This window comes from Microtus ochrogaster, unplaced genomic scaffold (assembly GCF_000317375.1).
Source record: "Microtus ochrogaster isolate Prairie Vole_2 unplaced genomic scaffold, MicOch1.0 UNK111, whole genome shotgun sequence".
NCBI lineage: Eukaryota > Metazoa > Chordata > Mammalia > Rodentia > Cricetidae > Microtus > Microtus ochrogaster.
Window position 1 is genome coordinate 935,283 of NW_004949209.1, and position 19,997 is coordinate 955,279.

The 19,997-nt window shown below is 41.2% G+C and overlaps 1 protein-coding gene across 8 annotated transcripts in view; it reads left to right on the forward strand.

Annotated features, from left to right (window-relative positions):
- The window catches only part of Tnrc6a (trinucleotide repeat containing 6A), a 170,611-nt gene that overhangs the window by 135,890 nt on the left and 14,724 nt on the right, over nucleotides 1-19,997 (forward strand). For 7 of the 8 annotated variants that reach the window (XM_026778200.1, XM_026778198.1, XM_026778196.1 and 4 more), the window contains 6 exons: nucleotides 7,330-9,912; nucleotides 11,325-11,501; nucleotides 12,526-12,701; nucleotides 13,845-13,877; nucleotides 15,325-15,405; nucleotides 15,927-15,978. In XM_026778200.1, coding sequence (XP_026634001.1) covers nucleotides 7,330-9,912; nucleotides 11,325-11,501; nucleotides 12,526-12,701; nucleotides 13,845-13,877; nucleotides 15,325-15,405; nucleotides 15,927-15,978 — 3,102 coding nt within the window. The remainder of the gene's footprint in view (nucleotides 1-7,329; nucleotides 9,913-11,324; nucleotides 11,502-12,525; nucleotides 12,702-13,844; nucleotides 13,878-15,324; nucleotides 15,406-15,926; nucleotides 15,979-19,997) is intronic. The other variant, XM_026778197.1, reaches the window with a different exon arrangement.

Here is a 19,997-nt window from a genome sequence, read left to right on the forward strand (position 1 = left end):
AATGCAGTCCCCATCAAAAATCCTCCTGAAATTGAGAAACTGAGAAGCTTCTGTAAAGCAAAGGACACAGTAACACAAAAAGGCAGTCTACTGAGTGGGAAAAGATTTTCACCACATCAGACAAAGGACTGATCTACAAAATATATAAAGAAATCAAGAAATTAGACATCAAAATTCTAAATAATCCAATAAAAATGGGGTACAGAACTAAACAGAATTCTCAACAGAAAAATCACAGACCTTGAAAGAACAATAATCATCTTCATATGGAAAAACTGAAAAACCCAGGATAGCCAAAACAATCCCGTACAATAAAGGAGCTTACGGAGTCATCACCATCCCTGACACCTATGAACACCTGATTTTTGTCAGAGAAGCTAAAATTATACAATGGAAAAAAAGCATCTTCAACAAATGGTCCTGGCATAACTGGCAACATGTAGAAATATGCAAATAGACCCATATCTATCCCCATGCGTAAAACTCAAATCGAAATGGATTAAGGACCTCAATATAAATCTGACCACACTGAACCTCACAGAAGAGAAAGTGGGAAGTAGACTTCAATTCATGAGCACAGGAGACAGAGCAATAATAAATAATAAACAATAAATAAATAAATAAATAAATAAATAAATAAATAAATAAATGAGACCTCCTGAAATTGAGAAACTGAGAAGCTTCTGTAAAGCAAAGGACACAGTAACACAAAAAGGCAGCCTACTGAATGGGAAAAGATTTTCACCACATCAGACAAAGGACTGATCTACAAAATATATAAAGAAATCAAGAAATTAGACATCAAAATTCTAAATAATCCAATAAAAAATGGGGTACAGAACTAAACAGAATTCTCAACAGAGAAATCTCAAATGACTGAAAGACACTTAAGGAAATTTTAGACATCCTTAGCCGTCAGGGAAATGCAAATCAAAATAATTCTGAGATACCATCTTACACTTGTAAGAATGGCTAAGATCAAAAACACCAACGATAGCTTATACTGGACAGGATGTGGAGTAAGGGAAACACTCATCCATTGCTGTAGGAATGCATACTTGTACAATCATTTTGGAAATCAGTATGGCGGTTTCTCAGAAAATTGTGAATCAACCTACATCAGGATCTAGCATTACCACTCTTGGGTAATATACCCAAAGATATACCCAAAAGATGCTCAATCATACTACAAAGGCATTTGTTCAGCTATGTTCATAGCAGCATTATTTGTAATAGCCAGAACCTGGAAACAACCTAGATGCCTCTCAAACTGAAGAATGGATAAAGAAAATAAAGCACATTTACACATTAGAGTACTACTTGGGGGAAAAAAAAACAATGACATCTTGAATTTTGCATGCAAATGAATGGAACTAGAAAATACAATCTTGAGTGAAGTAACCCAGACCCAAAAAGATGAATATAGTATGTACTCACTTGTAAGTGGATACTAGTTATAAACAAAGGATATTGAGTCTATAGTAATAAGGTAAACTCTTAAGGAAAACATATATAGATCTACCTGGAAAGTCCAAATAGACAGGATTGCCTGAAAAATTGGGAGCATGGGGATAGGGAGGGAAAGGAAGGTGGAAGGAGAGAAAAGGGGAGATGTGAGGAGAACTTGAGGGAACGGGATAGTCGAGATGGAGGAAGGACAGAGATGAGAAAAAGGAAAGATGTCTTGATTGAGGGAGCTGTTATGGGGCTAGCAAGAAACCTGGCTCTAGAGAAATTCCCAGGAATCCACAAGGATGACCCCAGCTAAGACCATAAGCAATAGAGGAGAGGGTTCCTGAACTGGCCTTGCCCTGTAGTCAGAATGACGCATATCTTAAATATCACTGTAGAACTTTCATCCAGCCACAGATGGAAACAGAGGCAGAGACCTGTACTGAGCTTCCAAAGTCCAGTTGAAGAGTGGGAGAAATGAGAATATAAGCAAAGAGGTCAAGCAAGACCTTGATGGGTTCACCCACTGAAACAGTTTACCTGAGCTAATGGGATCTCCAATTCCAGCCGGATTGGGAGGGAAGCATAGGACCAAACCAGTCCCTCTGAATGTGGTTGACAGCTGCATAGCTGGGGCAGACTGAGGGGCCACTGGCAGTTGAACTGGGATTTATCTCTACTGCTTGTACTGGCTTTTTGAGATCCTATTCTCTTTGGATGGATACCTTGCTCAGCCTAGATATAGTAACGAGGGCCTTGGACTTTCCCCAAAGTAATGTGCCTGAGGAATAGATGGGGGCTGGGGGAGTTGTGGAGGAGAGGGAGTGGGAACTTGGATTGGTATGTATAATGATAAAAGATAAGTTTGTTTTCTTTTTTTTTTAAAAAAAAAATAAAAAATGTTAAAAATCTCTGCATAATGTCTATCTCTTCTCTTCTTGTACCCTCTGCTCCTCTTGTGTATTTAGCAGTTTCTCTGACCAGCTCTCAAGTTTTATTCCTTTCCATGTCTTTGTTTCATGTTTCTCCATGTTTCAGGGGCCATGTCATCTGGAATCTTCAGCTAATATTAGGTTCCTTTAAACTCAGTATGTCCAAACTTGAACTCATCTTGCTTCTTGATGCCTCTGTCCGCCACAGATTGGCACACCATTCATTCACAAACCCATCTAGAGTCATCAAAATCATTCTTGAATCTTACCTTTGTTAGTCATGACTCACGGTTTATCATACTCTGCTCATTTTGAACTCCAGATTTCTGTTTCTTTTCTCCCCTTTTTACTGTCAGTTGCTTGCTTAGTGGAAGGACATAGTTAATATCTGGTCAAAAGCAGCATGCTTTTCCTGACTAATGTGTTCAGCTTTCTTGTGCCTCCTCATTGACATGTTGTCTCATTAACTGATTCCAAGACACATCAGCAGAATTGAGTAGTTATCATAGACCATCTTGCCCATGAAAATATTTGTTAATTGGAGCAGAAGTTTGCTGCTCCTAGACCAACAGCTCAGAAATAGGTACTCTGAACATTATTTACTGAATCATCATCAGCCCTGAGTATTATTTACTTTTGAAGCTTTCTTCTGGTGAGACTTAAAGTGTTTAAGTTAAAAAGGAACATTTAAGTATTTGAGAGGGAAAAAAACTATTGAATTTCCTTCAGCTTCAATTCTTGTTGAGAGTGTTGTTTCTTCCATCAGTCATTTAGCTGACATCAGCTGTTTTGGCTCTGCTCTCTAGACCCTGTTTGCCCAGGTATCCCCAATACACTGTTTCATCCTTCTAGGTCTGGGTCAGCTAGCGCCTCTCCTAGAATTGTTTCTGAATGGGATGCTGATGGCATTTTTTGTTTGTTTGTTTGTTTGTTTGTTTGTTTTGTGTTTTCAAGACAAGGTTTCTCTGTGTGGCCTTGGCTATCTTAGAACTCACTCTGTAAAACCAGGCTGGCCTCTTAAGTCAGAGATCCCTCTGCCTCCCCAGTGCTAGTTTTAAAGGTGTACACCACCATGCTCAGCACTGATGGTAATATGGATTTCACTTAGTAATGTGTAGCAGCACACTGTATGAAAACTTTGATTTTACATTTACTCAGTAATGCTCCCTTCCTTCCTGTAATACAGGGGTTTACGATTGCAGTGTTCCTCACTGTTTCTTGGGGCAAAGTCACGGTCATATTGTACTTACGAGCCTGAATGTTTTATTTCTCGTTGCTTAGAGTAATGAGCATTGGTTTCCTTCTTCTACTGGACTTTTGTGTCTGATCAGCTTCTGACTGATTCCTGAGTTGCCATTTCCTTTTGCCACCATTTCTTTCTATACGGTAGCATTTTCAAAATCAAAAATGTCTTGAGAAGTCATCTGTGATAATTCACTTTAGAAATAATTTATCAATTAGGATTTATTGAAAATATCAAGTATGCTACAGTTTCAAAATGGAATTTTAAGTCATAATTACTGAAGGTATATCCATATTTTCCTAAAGTAATTAAGAATAACAGCAATATTAATTTTATTCCTAAAATAATTAAAATAACAACAATAGCAAACCATTAGATCACCACAAACATCTCCAGGCAAGGTCAATGTCGGAATCAGAGAACACTTGTAGTAGCATTAAAGGTGATGGAACTCCTTTGCAGAGTCAGCAGCTGCTGCTGTTTTCATTCTCTGTAAGAAAAAATTGGTTATTTTATGGTTTCTTTTTTTGGTGTGGGCTGGAGGTAGATGGTTTAGACAAAGACTCACTTTTTGACCCAGACTAGATTGAAACTCTTCATGCCCTTGCACCAGCCTCCTTAGTTCTGGGATGACAGCTGTAGCAGGGCTCCTGCTGTTAGCCCCAAACTCACAGAGACTTGCCATGGCCTGCCTGGTTTCTTTTCTTTGATGAATAAAACGTTCTCTTTACCAGTAACTTGTTTTCCTCCCCTTTTAAAAAACTTTAATTATTTGCTGGCTTTGATTTATTGTCTCATTAAGAAAAAAAACATTTTCCAAGTTCTTTTCTCCTACAAATTTAAAATGTTGACCTTTGCTCTAACTTTGGCATCTACTTGGTTCTGTTAGTAAGTTGGCTTCAGGTTTAGTAGTGCTTATACAGTCTCTTGGTGCACTGTGTTGTCTGTTATGTGATCCTGCAGGCTCCCACTGTTTGAGACTGGGGGCAGTTCTTGTACTTGTTAAACACACATGTCTAAGTCACTTTTAATTCTCTTATACATCTCTGGTTGAGCACAGAGTCTTGCTGCTTCATTCCTTCCAGGATTGAGTTTCTGTAGCAAGTTTATTTCTATGGGCTGCAATAAAGCCTAATTATATAGGACTTTCAAGTATTTTTGTTACTTATTTTCTAAGTGATTTTATGACTTTTGAAAATCGAGATCTCTCTCTCTCTCACACACACGGTATATAGTAAAGTCACTTTTTCTTGGTAATTTTTATTTTTTGACAGAATGTGTTGTGTAGCTCAGGTTGACCTCTATCTAGCTCATTATGCAGCTGATGATGACTTTGAACTTAGATACTCCTCTTTCCACTACCACATCCCTCCACTGCTGGGATCATACACTTGTATTACCATGCCCAGTTTCTGCAGTGGTGGGAACTGAACCCAGGGCTTTGTGTATGCTAGACAAGCATTCCACCAACTAAGCTATGTCCATATGATTGGGTTTTTTTGTGTCCTTGTGAATTTATCTTGTTATAATGTATCAGGTAGTCCTTCCAGCACAGGATTGAGTAGTAGTGTTGTTGACATGTATTCTTTTTCCATGTTGTAGTGGGAATGCTTTGGGCATTTTCATTGTTCACTCCAAGTCTATACTCTTATTTTCAGTGTGGGTAGTTTTATTATAGATGCTCAGTGATTTTTTTTTTATTGCTGCTTATGGAAATGTCAATACATGATGCAGGTAATTGTAGTTGACATCACAGTGGTCCAAGGTGGGGATAGTGATGAAAACGGAGCTGCTTAAGTATTTTTATTAAGTTAAGGGAAATTAGTAGAAAAGTTTTATACTCCACATATTTTCTAGAAGGAGGCATTGTCGAGGCGTAATTGTAGTAAACTTGACACTAGCTGTGATATGTGCTGTCATTTTGTTCTTAATGATGGTCTGGTAGCACAAGTCTTTGATCTCAACATTTTTATAGGTAGTGCTGAAAGATTGTTCACAAATTCAAGGCCACCTGGGCAGCACTTAGAGACCCCCATCTCAGCATTGGATCAGGAATGAAGTAGAACATCTCTTGCCCCTCAGTGGTAGAATGCTCGCCCAACATGAGAAGAGTTCAGTTCCCAGCATTCTTTACCCTCAAATGAAAATAACATAACCTCGTTTCATAGGTTGTTGCTCTCTAGCCGCTATGAAGAATCCAAGCTTGAGTCCTATTGTTGCTGATGTGCTCGTCGTGGAATTTTAGTTACTTTGCTTTATGGAGGACTCTGACTTATTTTGTGTCTTAGTTAGGGTTTATGTTGCTGTCATGAAACACCATGATCAAAAAGCAAGTTGGGGAGGAAAGGGTTTATTTGACTTACACTTCCATATCACTGTTCATCATCAAAGGAAGTCAAGTCAGGACAGGAACTCAAACAAGGCAGGGGATGATGCAGAGTCCATGGAGGGGTGCTGCTTTTTGACTTTGTCTCCATGGCTTGCTCAGCCTGCTTTCTTATAGAACCCAAGACCACCAGCCCAGGGATGACACCACCCACAGTGAGCTAGACCCTCCTGCATCAATCACGAATTAAGAAAATGCCATACAGGCTTGCCTACAGCCTGATCTTATGGAGGCATTTTTTGTTGTCATTCGTTTTTGTTTCTTAAGAGTTTTAATCCCAGCACTCAGGCTAGGATTAAAGACCTGCACAACCAGACTTGACTTGGAGGTATTTTCTTAATTGAGGTTGTTTTCCTCTCATGTCTTAGCTTATGTCAAGTTGACATGAAGCTATCCAGCACATCTCTTGCCCCTCTCATTCAGTTTCTAAAAGTATTTTAACTGTTGCCCCTTGGTTTCTCTCCTGCAAAGTAAGGACAATACTTGTGCTCTAGAATTGTGCCAAGGACTTGGTGCAGATGTTTGCAGAGCTGCTGCTGTGTGTTGCAGGATAGAATTATTTCTTCTCAGGGAGACTAGAAGACAAATGAAATTGACTGCTTTTGGCAGTGGGAGGAGGACAAGGTCTACGTTTATCTCTGAGTCACAGAGCTCTGCCTCCTGAGGGTTTGGACTAAAGATGTGACAACACCCAACTTCTGATCGCTTTTTTGATAAAGTATTTCTAAAAGGTAGCAGTAGTCTGTGCTCTTTGCAGTACTTACTTGAATTATGCTCACTGGTTACTTTACAGGTTGATCTCTAGTTGCTTTTCTTGCCATTCTTAACCGCTCTTATTATCTACTTAGCATTTGTACTTTGAGAGAAAATAGTAGAAGCAGAATCATTTTTCCATGGTATCAAATCATACTATTAATGTGACTCCTTACTGCCTAGTCCATTTTCTCCCAAGTCAAGTCTCTGTGAGTGTGGACTGCCTTAATTCATCACTGCCACCTAGTCTTCCTTACTCCAAAATTCTTGGTTTGTTGGGATTTTGCCCATCATACATTTAGTGGGTATTCCTATGGGGCTTTCTGTTCCACACAATACTATATGGTGTCGAACAAAGCAGCACAATTCTGCCTGTGAAATTACTGAACATGGAGAATTGGTGGCTGGAAGATGACTAGTACCTCAGCTGTACTGTGGAGCATCTTGCTAATGTTGAGGAGCTACATGTATTTGTAATGGATCATCATTTTTCTCAGCCTACTTAATATCATTTTGGAAATGGTTTCCACTTTATAAATAGTTGTACTTCTCCTTTATTCTAGATATAAATCATAATACTTCAGGATCCCATTATGAAAATTGCCAGCGGGGACCTGTGTCTTCTACAAGTGACTGTAGCACAAGCTGTAAGAATGCTGTAAAGGACTTGTTGGAAAAAGAAGCATGGCCCTCAGCCCCTGGCAGTGATCCTGAGTTGGCCTCAGAATGTATGGATGCTGATTCTGCCTCCAGTTCTGAGTCAGAGAGAAACATCACTGTCATGGCTTCAGGGAATACAGGTGGTGAAAAAGATGGCCTTCGGAACAGCACTGGACTCGGTTCTCAAAGCAAGTTTGTGGTTGGTAGCAGCAGCAATAATGTGGGCCATGGAAGTAGTTCTGGGCCATGGGGCTTCCCCCATGGAGCCATAATAAGCACATGTCAGGTCTCTGTGGATGCTCCTGAAAGCAAATCAGAAAGTAGTAACAATAGAATGAATGCTTGGGGCACTGTAAGTTCTTCATCAAATGGAGGGTTAAATCCAAGCACTTTGAATTCAGCTAGCAACCATGGTGCCTGGCCAGTATTAGAAAACAATGGACTTGCCCTAAAAGGGCCTGTAGGGAGTGGGAGTTCTGGCATCAATATTCAGTGTAGTACCATAGGCCAGATGCCTAACAATCAGAGTATCAACTCTAAAGTCAGTGGCTCTTCTACCCATGGTACCTGGGGCAACCTTCAGGAAACTTGTGAGCCTGAAGTAAGTGGTACACAGAAGGTTTTATTCAGTGGTCAACCTCAGACTATCACCACTGAAACAACTGGACCAAATAACACTACTAACTTTATGACCTCTAGTTTACCAAACTCTGGTTCAGTACAGAATAATGAACTGCCTACCAGTAATCCAGGGGCCTGGCGTGTGAGCACAATGAATCATCCTCAGATACAGGCTCCGTCAGTTATGAATGGCACTTCCCTATCTCACCTTAGCAATGGAGAGTCAAAAACTGGAGGCTCCTACGGTACTACATGGGGTGCCTATGGTTCTAATTACTCTGGTGACAAATGTGCAGGCCCTAATGGCCAAGCCAATGGTGACACTGTGAATGCAACTCTAATGCAGCCTGGCGTAAATGGGCCTATGGGCACTAACTTTCAAGTTACCACAAATAAAGGGGGAGGTATGTGGGAGTCTGGGACAACAAATTCCCAGAGTTCACCATGGGGAAGTGGAAATGGTGCGAATTCTGGAGGAAGTCGAAGAGGATGGGGAAGTCCTGCACAGAACACTGGCACTAGTCTATCCAGTGTTGAGTGGAACAAACTGCCTAGCAATCAGCATTCCAATGACAGTGCAAATGGCAATGGTAAGAAGTTTACAAATGGATGGAAATCTACTGAGGAAGAGGATCAGGGTTCTGCCACATCTCAGACAAATGAGCAAAACAGTGTGTGGGCCAAAACAGGAGGCACAGTGGAGAGCGATGGTAGTACAGAGAGCACTGGACGCCTTGAAGAAAAAGTAACGGGGGAAAGTCAGAGTAGAGATAGAAGAAAAATTGATCAGCACACATTACTCCAAAGCATTGTAAACAGAACTGACTTAGATCCACGTGTCCTATCCAACTCTGGTTGGGGACAGACTCCTATTAAGCAGAATACTGCCTGGGATACAGAGACATCACCAAGAGGGGAAAGAAAAACTGACAATGGGACAGAGGCCTGGGGAAGCTCTGCAACACAGACTTTTAACTCAGGGGCATGTATAGATAAGACTAGCCCTAATAGTAATGATACCTCATCTGTATCAGGGTGGGGCGATCCCAAACCTACTCTGAGGTGGGGAGATTCCAAAGGCTCAAACTGCCAGGGGGGGTGGGAAGATGATTCTGCTGCTACAGGAATGGTTAAAAGCAATCAGTGGGGGAATTGCAAAGAAGAGAAGTCTGCATGGAATGATTCGCAAAAGAACAAACAGGGGTGGGGTGATGGACAAAAGTCAAACCAAGGTTGGTCCATTTCTGCCAGTGATAACTGGGGAGAAACTTCCAGGAGTAACCATTGGGGTGAGGCTAATAAGAAATCCAGCTCAGGAGGGAGTGACAGTGACAGGTCCATTTCTGGTTGGAACGAACTTGGTAAAACTAGTTCTTTTACATGGGGAAATAATATAAATCCAAATAATTCATCAGGATGGGATGAATCTTCTAAACCTAATTCTTCCCAGGGATGGGGAGACCCTCCAAAGTGTAATCAGTCTCTAGGTTGGGGAGATTCATCAAAACCAGTTAGTTCTCCAGATTGGAACAAGCAACAAGACATTGTTGGATCATGGGGAATTCCACCAGCCACCGGCAAGCCTCCTGGTACAGGCTGGCTGGGAGGACCTATTCCAGCTCCAACAAAGGAGGAAGAACCCACAGGCTGGGAGGAGCCATCCCCAGAATCTATACGACGTAAAATGGAGATTGACGATGGAACTTCAGCTTGGGGAGATCCGAGCAAATACAACTACAAAAATGTGAACATGTGGAATAAAAACATCCCAGACGGCAGCAGCCGCTCAGACCAGCAAGCACAGATGCATCGTTTGCTGCCATCTGCAAGTGCTGTCTCAAGCAAGGAGGCAAGCAGTGGCTCTGGTAAGCGTTCCTCTTTGGAATACAGTGGTATTCTGGAAGCAAACTTTGTGTTGACATACTGTCTTAAGATTTGTTTAACAGAGCACTTGGATATGCACATCGAGGCCTTTCAGCTGTACTCTAGGAGTCATGTTCACCAGGCAACAACTTGGGCAATGTTGCTGTGAACCTTACATGTTCTGTTCTCCATTAGGAATGTAGAAGGGGTTAAGTGGCAATGTTATATACTTCTCTCAGTCTGAGTTAAGGCTTAACCAAGTGACTGAGTACAGTACTATAGGTATTTGGTATTAGACTTTAGAGGAATTTTCTATACTAGGCATCTAAATTTTAAATTAAAAAGTCCACATCTACTCTGATAACAGTGGATATAGTGTGTGCATCTAAAACATTGCACTGTATCTTTCTAGTATATTCCCACTTTTCCTCTCCTATACTGAGCAAATTCTTTTCTGTATAAATTGATATAGCAACATTTTCTTTGAATGTGACAGGGCCTGTATTTCCTTTTTTAATGGGGATTTTGTTGCGTGATGTTTCGTTGGATAGAGAGATGGCAATATTTTCATGAATTCTTTTGGTACTTAATTGTGGTTTGTTTGCTTGTTTTTTTTTTTTTTTTTTTTTTTTTTTTGTTTTGTTTTTTCGAGACAGGGTTTCTCTGTGGTTTTGGAGCCTGTCCTGGAACTAGCTCTGTAGACCAGGCTGGTCTCGAACTCACAGAGATCCGCCTGCCTCTGCCTCCCGAGTGCTGGGATTAAAGGCGTGCGCCACCACCGCCCTGCTGTTTGCTTGTTTTTAAATATGAGTCTAGTCTGATAATTTATGTTTAACTCTTAGGGCAGGCATCTTTGTTTTCATTCTTTAAACGAAAATTTTGTGGCCTTTTTTTTTTGGTCTTAGACAACTTCCAACATGATAGTGTAAACTTTTTTTTCCTATGTACTTTTAAATCAACGTAAATCAGTATGTATAAAGTGCATTGCTCACCTAGTGTAGGCGTGTAGTCGGTTGTTGTCTATTGCAGTATTGGGGGAAGGGCATCCCTCCTATAGGTGTGGCTGGTATAGCCCTTCCCACCACACCTGCCACCTCAGATCACAAGCTTCTGTTCAGTTAGGAACTAACTTCATCCTCAAAGGAACAGGATTTCCTATAATTATTCAAAAGAATCTGCCCTTGCATCAGAAGGCAGTTTTGAAAGAAAAGGTTAAAACATTATACAGTTAAATTATATTAGTGCAGAATAATTTATGTTCTTTATATAAAGTGTGCCTCATCTTGTCGCAATGTCATTGTTCGGTGTGTGACTGTGAAGTTCTTCGTCTTGTTTTCCAAGTATTTCCTTGTCCTTCATTTGTTATGCTTCCTTATATGCATGTTGATGACTTCTTTTCCCATACTTTCCAAAGGCTGGGGTGAGCCCTGGGGGGAGCCTTCTACTCCAGCCACGACTGTGGATAATGGAACTTCAGCCTGGGGTAAGCCCATAGACAGTGGTCCCAGCTGGGGAGAACCCATTACTGCGGCATCCAGCACATCCACGTGGGGCTCCACCTCTGTTGGTCCACAATCATTAAGCAAATCTGGTAAGTTATTTTTGATCTTTAGTAGCCATTTTATAGTGGTACTGATGAACTCATTAACTATATTTAAATAATAGGCTAGTGCTTCTAAATTGTCACTGATGTAGCTTTATGATGTGGTGTATTCTATATGATGTTCAATACATTTTTCTCAAAACTAACTACTAATAACTTATATATCCTCCACCTAATCTAATTTCTTTCTTATCTCATTCAATTATTTAAAACTGACTTAGCTTTCATGCCATTCAACCTGAAAGACTAAATATATATATTTATAATATGTAGTTACTTATATATTATAAATAAATTATAAAATACATTTTATAATTTGTATAAATATTGATAATTTATTTATATAGTATAACAAATGTCCCAGCCATTAAATCTTAACTGGGAAGGATCCTGAGATACAGATGAGTGAATGTTGTTTTTTACCATGTTAGGGTTAGGATACCTTGTAGGAACCTCAAGGGCTGTGTGTTTAGAGATTAATTGCTTACTACCTGCGACTTCAATACTCTTTGACCAGTCCTGTAGAAACATATAAAACTAATTCTTTTGAGCCTCATCCATCCTCTATCCTTTGTGTCATTTTAAAGATCAAAAAGCTGCCTTGCCTGTGTCTAGTTCTCTCTGATTTGCCAGGTGGTGATGGTAACAAACCTTTAGGCCTAGCATTCAGGAGGCAGAGGCAGGAGGATATCTGTGAGTTTGAGGCCAGCCTGGTCTACAGAGCAAGTTCCAGGACAGGTTCCAAAGCTACACAGAGAACCCTGTCTCAAAAACCGAAAAGGGGGAAAAAAAGAAAGAAAGAAACCCTCTGATTTATGAAAACATGGGAAATTTCATTTGATGTTTTTTCTAGTGAACTTTCAATGCAAAATAAACATATGTTTTCTATTGCATGTATTTGAGAAGGTGTGTTGTGTTTAGCTCCAATGTCTCTGCACTGTGATAAATGTTTGCCCTCTTGGAAGAATTGTTTCATTAAAGTCTGTCTTTGTATCACAAATCTACAATTCAGGGCCCAAATCTATGCAAGATGGCTGGTGTGGTGATGATATGCCATTACCTGGAAGTCGCCCCACTGGCTGGGAAGAGGAGGAAGATGTAGAGATTGGGATGTGGAACAGTAACTCATCTCAAGAGCTTAACTCATCTTTAAATTGGCCACCATATACCAAGAAAATGTCATCAAAGGTAAACATTTCAAGACCTTTGCTCTTGAAACTTTAAATCTGAAAGGTAGTTTACTCACAGAAAATTAATCTATTCTGCCCATTTATGGCAGTCAGTACAGTCCAGGCAACCCCCAACTTAGGTATAGCCTCTTGAATGGGCAGCTATCTAGAAAAACATAAGACCACAGGAACTTCCTTTCTCCCCACTGCTACAGCTTGGGATTTCTCTCCTCCTCAACTCCACCAGTACTGCTTGGGGCAACCCCAGCCCCAGCCCCATCCCCAGGTGGTCCAGCAGTGGTGAGGATGAAGAGAAGGGCAAATCTCCATGTTGACTCTCCATCTCACTGCCAGTTCATCTCCATCTTCATTTTACCTTCTCACTCAGAGTCCCAATTTTCCCCTTACCCAAAATCACCATTCTCTTTATTCACTGATCATCATTGTCCCTTCCTCATCCCTAAGGTCCTGTGATGAAAATCCCTAGGAAGGGCCCCGGTTCCAGATTGTGTTCCCATACCTGGCTTTACATGAGAAATGGATTGTATTTGTTCAACACATAGTCTTTTATATTCCAAGGTCTTCTGAAGTTTTGGAAATTGCGCCAGTTTGCCAAATATGTCTAATGTAGAACCAGGTTTAGGAACTATTGTGTCCTGGGGAGTAGTGTTGGGGGTTGGGGGCTGGAGGCAGAGTCTCCTGGGACATCTTTCAAAATAGGTACCCAGTCTCACAAGTGACTCTGAAATGTCCTCATCACCCTTTTTGAGAATGATTGTCTTTGAGGACCTTGATAAGTCATATATTTAGTGTATACCTGGCCTAGCTCAAGGCCAAGGTTATTCCCTTTTAATCCTGGGATTCAAACTCTAGGACCTGCCATTTTCATTTTATAATTTTTTTCATTTGGCTGGATTCGCCTATTGATGCCTGGCCATGTAGCTTATGATGTGCTTTTACATGTTTTACATAAATCATTGATTCTCATAACCTTCTGAGATAGGACACTGAGGAGGAAGTTGAGACTGGAAAAGGTGGTGACTTGCCCAAAGTTGCATAACTAGTAAGTGACAAAGCAAGGACTTAAGTTTAGGTCTTGAGATTCAAAACCTTGTTCTTCCCACTGGACCATGCTGTTTTGTGACTTTGTCTTTCCTTACAGGGTCTGAGTGGCAAAAAAAGGAGAAGGGAAAGGGTGTGTAGCCTTTTTACTCTTTCTCCTTTGTCTCTACTAGTAAAATCTTTAGACAGCAACTGCAAACTCTTATTTAGCTTCTGCTGTGTGCCAGGTACTGTGCTTGGTGCTGGGGTTTCCATACACTGAAGAGCGGCCCCTTCAGGGGCTCCTAGTCTCTGGCGGGGCATCAGGCGAGCTTCATGGGCTGTCGAGCTCCACACAAATGTGTGCTGGGATGTGAAAGGTGCCTGGGGTGGCCTGATAGAACTGAAAAGTCAATGTCTAAAAACAAGTGACAAAGAAAGCTGGCTCTGTAGTTAGATGAAGGAAAGAGAAAGTGTTATCATTCCAAATACTTGAGCTTCATTATTTACTAAGTATGGAGCCAGTGAAATTTAGTAGAAAGCAACTTCTGTGGCTTTTTAAAAACTTAAAGAGAACTGTCTAACATTAGTGTGTAAGACCAGCTGGAGTAGAGGAAGGACCATAGGTAGGGATCTCAGGAGGCTACTACAGCATCCCAGGTGGCAAGGAGAAACAGTTAGAAATGCATTTAATAATGGAAGGGGCAGAGATTGACAATTGTTCAGACCATGGGAGGCAGTGGAAGGGGGAACAGGAACCAGAGATGCCTTCAGAATCTTTGGAAAGGGTTAGGTGCTTGCTTTAGAGCTCTGCCTTTGTGGGGAGTTAAGAAGCTGTGCTCTGTTTCACAGTCAGAAGGAACAGGTAGTAGCATTGGGAAAGAGACATTCATACCCAGAAGGTCCTTTGGTCATCACATCAATGTGAGGCCTAGGTCTCTCTGGCTTCCAGCTTACCTCTGTGACAGCTGCCATTTATGGCCCTTTGGTTCTCTATGTAATTATCTGTACTGTGTAGCCCACCAAAGCAGCTCAGATGCTGCTCAGGATATTGTGTTCTTAGCAACACAAATTGAAAATTTTAAAGACATTATGATATCTAAATACTTGCCAGGTACTTGGTGGGGGTCTTTGGTTTTTCAGCAGAGTGCTCATATTATGATTAAGTTGTGGATTAAATTGTTACGACTAATTTGAGAACCTATTTATTGTTTTTTACTTTGGTATGAGAATTCTAAAAGTCCAAATAATGATATATGTCAGAGAGCACGGTCCATTTTAAAGTCTTCCATTACACAGAGGCCCGTTTTTCTCTTCACGGGTCAGTAAGGCCCTTTGCTTTTGTCTTTTCCTTCTGACTGCCTGCCTTTAGAGATTTCTCTATACATTACAGCTATACCAGAGGACTGGAGCAAAGGAAGTTGAAAATCAAATGAGTTTATTTATTTAATTGCTAACAACTCTGGTAAGAGTTGATTGAAGGAGAAAATATTGGCTAAAAATGAGAGTTGGGAATTGTCTTGAAGTTTGATTAGTCCATCAGTATGTCCAGATAATTAGAGATGGCCATGGCATCTTCTCTACTCTTTTATTTTACAAAGGGAATGATGAAAGGTGGAAACAAACAAGAAGACGCATGGATAAATCCATTTGTTAAACAGTTTTCAAATATCAGTTTTTCGGTAAGTATGTTTTCTTAGCAGCCTCAACCTCTTTAGTGGTGGTTCATAATTTATCCCAGTTTTATTTTTTTATTTTCTTCACAATTATTCCTCATTGTTAAGTCTTTAAAATATGAGCAGAGTTAAGAGTAAAATTAGCCAGTCCTTAATTCTTAAATTTTATAATTTTCTGCACATTAAAAATACACTAAACCATAATAAATAAATAAAAACATAGGACTGGAGGGGCAGTTCCACGTTGAAGAGCACTTGCTGCTCTCCAGAGGGCCAGAGGTCTGTTCCCACCTTTTACTTGGGGGTGGTTAACAGCTACTTCCACTCTAGCTCCAGGGCATCTGAAACTATTCTGGCTTCTGCAGGTGATTCCAGACGTGTGCCAAGCATACATAAATGCAGACAAATTTAAAAAAGAAAAAAAAAGTATGATCTGCTTGTAGTTCATATGATGAAACACAGGGAAGTTCTTCACTCCTTGTTTTCTTTGGTAAAGTCTGCTAACACATTGCTTTTTCCAACTTCAGAGAGACTCACCAGAAGAAAATGTACAGAGCAATAAGATGGATCTTTCTGGAGGTGAGAGAAAATTAAATCATTCTGAGTTGGTATTTATCACTGACAAGCCTAGCTGAGTTATGATCTTGCAGAAAGTACCCTCACCCAGTGCAGGAGAGCAGCCCTGGCTGCTCACCACAGACTTGTTGTTGCTGCACTGTGTGAGCACACATGAGTAAAGTAGGTTTTGCTGTTCCTTTAAGGGACACATCACTGCGCTCAGGTAGTGCTAGTGTCTGTCAGGCTCTGCTGTCCCAAAGTCCCATCAAGAGTAGGGTTATTCAGGTGAAAGGTTTAGTCATCTGGATCAGAGGACGGTGCATAAAAAGACTTAGATAAATGACAAGATACATCCTAAACCATAGTCAGAAATGCCAGCCAGGCCATGACTGAGACAATCTAAATGTGGTGGTTTTAGGAAGGGAGGGCTGGGTAGTTGGTGCAGCCTGACTGGGGAAGGTGCTGCATAACTAGATCAGGCTAAATCAAGAGTTAGGGTATTTTTACTTCATTCTGAAAATAGGGGGTTAAAAAGGTTTGTTGTTGGGCTGGAGAGATGGCTCAGTGGTTAAGAGCATTGCCTGCTCTTCCAAAGGTCCTGAGTTCAATTCCCGGCAACCACATGGTGGCTCACAACCACCTGTAATGAGATCTGGTGCCCTCTTCTGGTGTGCCGGCATACACACAGACAGAATATTGCATACATAATAAATAAATATTTATAAAAAAAGTTCAGATTAAAAAAAAATGTTTGTTGTTGTTTTGGGTTTTTTTGCAAATGTGTATTATTATAGTATTTTCATAAATATCTATGATTTCCTGTTGCTTCTGCTCCCCCCCCCCCACTGGTCATTTCCCCAAATAGTCCTTCTCTGCTCCCCACACACACACTGAAAAAGACAATGGAATGCCTAGATTAATTCAGTGGAGACTAGGATTAGGCTTAAGAGAAGTTGATAATTATTATAAACAGTTGGCTCTGGGAGGCGTAGGAGATTTTGTGATTTCCACTTTGCCCTTACAGCTTACTAAATGGTAGTATAATCAGAGCAGAAGAAAGACAGGGGCGTGGGGGGTGGCAATAAGTGGAGAAGGAAAGATGAGCATAAATTACAAATTATCAACTGACAAGGAGTTAGAGTAGCAATGGGTTTGCCTGTAAAAAAAAAGGCAAAGAGACTGAGATGGTGCCCAGAAGAGCACCCATACCTTATATAGAGCTCTTGGCTTTGTGCTACCCAGTTGTGTTGTTGTAGTTACCACCCCAATGTCATTGCATGATCCTCCCTCAGAGGAAGGGAAGGACCACTCTCAGGAAAATGTTAAGCTAGAAGCACTGCACTCCTGTGCAGAGCCAGGTGGCAGCTGGCAGCTTCTGCTGAGGTGAGCCCTGGGGGCCTAGGCTGCAGAAAGTGAAAGCATACTAGAACTGGGGGCCAGCCCTTTCTTGTAGTGTCTTTCCTGCACTCTTCACTTGCTTTGCTGCCAGCCAGCAAAGAGAACAATCATATAAAGGGCAATAGTACATTTCCCCCTTTGAGTGAGAACGAACCCAAAATACTGATTATTGGAGGTGGGTACTGAGAGGACACCTCCCCTTCCATAGACATTCTGCTGTGCGTGCTTGAACTTGAGCACAGCGGTGAGACGACTCCATTGTCATCCCATGCTCATCGTCCAACAGCTTGCTTTCTTGTGAGAAAGACGGTGCGCAATCCCCCAGAGCCATGTGCCACTGAGGAAATGACCCTCAAGCCAGTTTCTTCCTAAATACTACATTAGAGTTAACTTTCAGTAACTTTTGAATAAAGCATAATGGGAAAGAGAAAGGAAATGATTAGCCCATACAAATGTTCACACATTTCACAACTAATTGAAAACATGAGACACACTGCAGGTGGTTTCAAGTGGGACGAGAAGCATTTCAAATGTTGAAATTTTGGACTTGAGAATATTTCTACAGCTGAACATCTGTAATCCAAAACCTATACTTTGGGCAACATTGAAGGTGGGGCTGCTAAGCCTGTGCCTCATTTTTATGTAGTTGCTCATAGCTCATCCTTTACTTTGGTGGTTCCTTCTTACATTTCTTACCCCTTCCTTACCAATTCTTAGCTGGGTTAACTAGTGGGCTCATTCAAACCTATCTCCCAGTGGTTTCCATCCTCAAAAGTACTGCCTGTTTTTACTGTTGTAAGTATTCATGACCCTTTAGTAAGCAGAGAAGTACTAAGAAGCAATTCATAGACTCCCTGGGTTCCAGAATATCTCGACTGCCTTCACTCAGTGTCAGAACACTGTTGTCCACTCCATAATTCAAAGCTGTTTGCTCCAGCCCATAGACTGTTCCTGTACCTGCCTGCTTGCTTACATCATTTGGGGGACAGACTCTCCAGGTGCCTGGCTTTCTTGTACATTTCATTGGAACCAGATTTGTCTTGTTGGAAGCTTTGTCCAGGACCAAGATCTAAAGAGCAGAAGCAGGAGTTCTGGAAGTGGTATGGGTATCACTGAAAGACCCACTACCTCAGACCTGTGGTTTCTGGCATATTGAGGCCCACTGACCATGTCCTGGAGAACAGAATTTATACTCAGAGGATGTTGCCTCCCAACTGGCATTATCACTGAAATCTTCAATAAGCTTTTCTACCCAGTTGGCTAACAACTTTCAGGTGATGCCCTGTGTGGTAATAACAGGTAACTCCACATCCTGAGCCTGCACTTCTTTTGCTGTGAAGGAACTGATGGCCTGACACAGTACTGTGAGGTACCAAAACAGTGAAGAAGCATTCTCTGAGACTGGATAGCAGAAGCTTTGAAGACAAGAACAGCTCATATGCAAAAGCTGTGTCTATCCCCATGAAGGCAAATCTGCCACCACCATGGCTTGCCAAAAGGCAGAAAAATTATGATGTAGTTGTGGAACTTGCTGGGTAATACTACAGATAACATAGGTAGCACACCAAATACTGTTCAGTGCTGTTTAGAGGTATGTGAAGAGCTGACCACAGTGTTTGCCAACCAACAAGGCATGAAGAAGCTAGCAGTGCTCTGGACCCCTGGGTCATGCTTTTCACTCCTCACTGACCTAGAAGCATCGCCAGGCAAAGCCCCAGTGCTGACTGGCAAAGAAACGGATAAATAGATCTAGATGTGTTTTTATAGAGTAGTCAAACAAAGTGAATTTGGAATGAAAGGACATATCAGCAGCTGGCCATTACTAACAGTTCTCTAACAAACAGGTTTGATAGGTGTCTTCCTTGAGTGAGAGTAGGTACTGGTGTCTCTCGTTTGCGGGGGAGAATTGAAGAGGGGTATTACTTGGGATTATTGATGATTGGGATGGTTTTTCAGGTACCAAAAGGTAGACTATTAAGATACGTAGACTATTAAGATACTTGGTGTATCTTAAGAAATTAATGGGGCTGGAGAGATGGCTCAGAGGTTTAGAACACTGACTGCTTTTCCAGAAGTCCTGAGTTCAATTCCCAGCAACCACATGGTGGCTCACAGCCATCTATAATGAGACCTGGTGCCCTCTTCTGGCATGCAAGCATACATGGAAGTAATGTTGTATACATAATAAATAAATAAATCATTAAAAGAAAGAAATTAATGGCATTTTAAAAGGTGTTCTGTTTAATTCCAGTAGGTAGATCTGCTAAGTTAGCATTCAGAATACAGGCTTTTGTGTTTGGAGGGTCACTTGAATGGGGACAGTGACATTGAAACCCCAGTAGTGAGTGAATGTTAGAGACATGTTCGAGTGCTCTCCACAGTGAGTACTGAGTAAACCCAGGTGTATATCCAAGGAAAAAGAGGTGATACGTACTTGTGGAGAGGAAAAGAAAAGCCAGCCTTGCCAGTGGAATGATTAGGATAAACCACTGTTGAGTTCTCTGGGGTTTGTTGACTTAGGTAGGTAAATTAGAGGTAGGTAGGTAAATTAGAGGTTGGCAGTGTCCAGCAAAGATAAGGTCAGTCGGTCTTATGGCAGACCAATCAGAACAAGAAGGGTAACAGGCAGAGAATATCTTGGG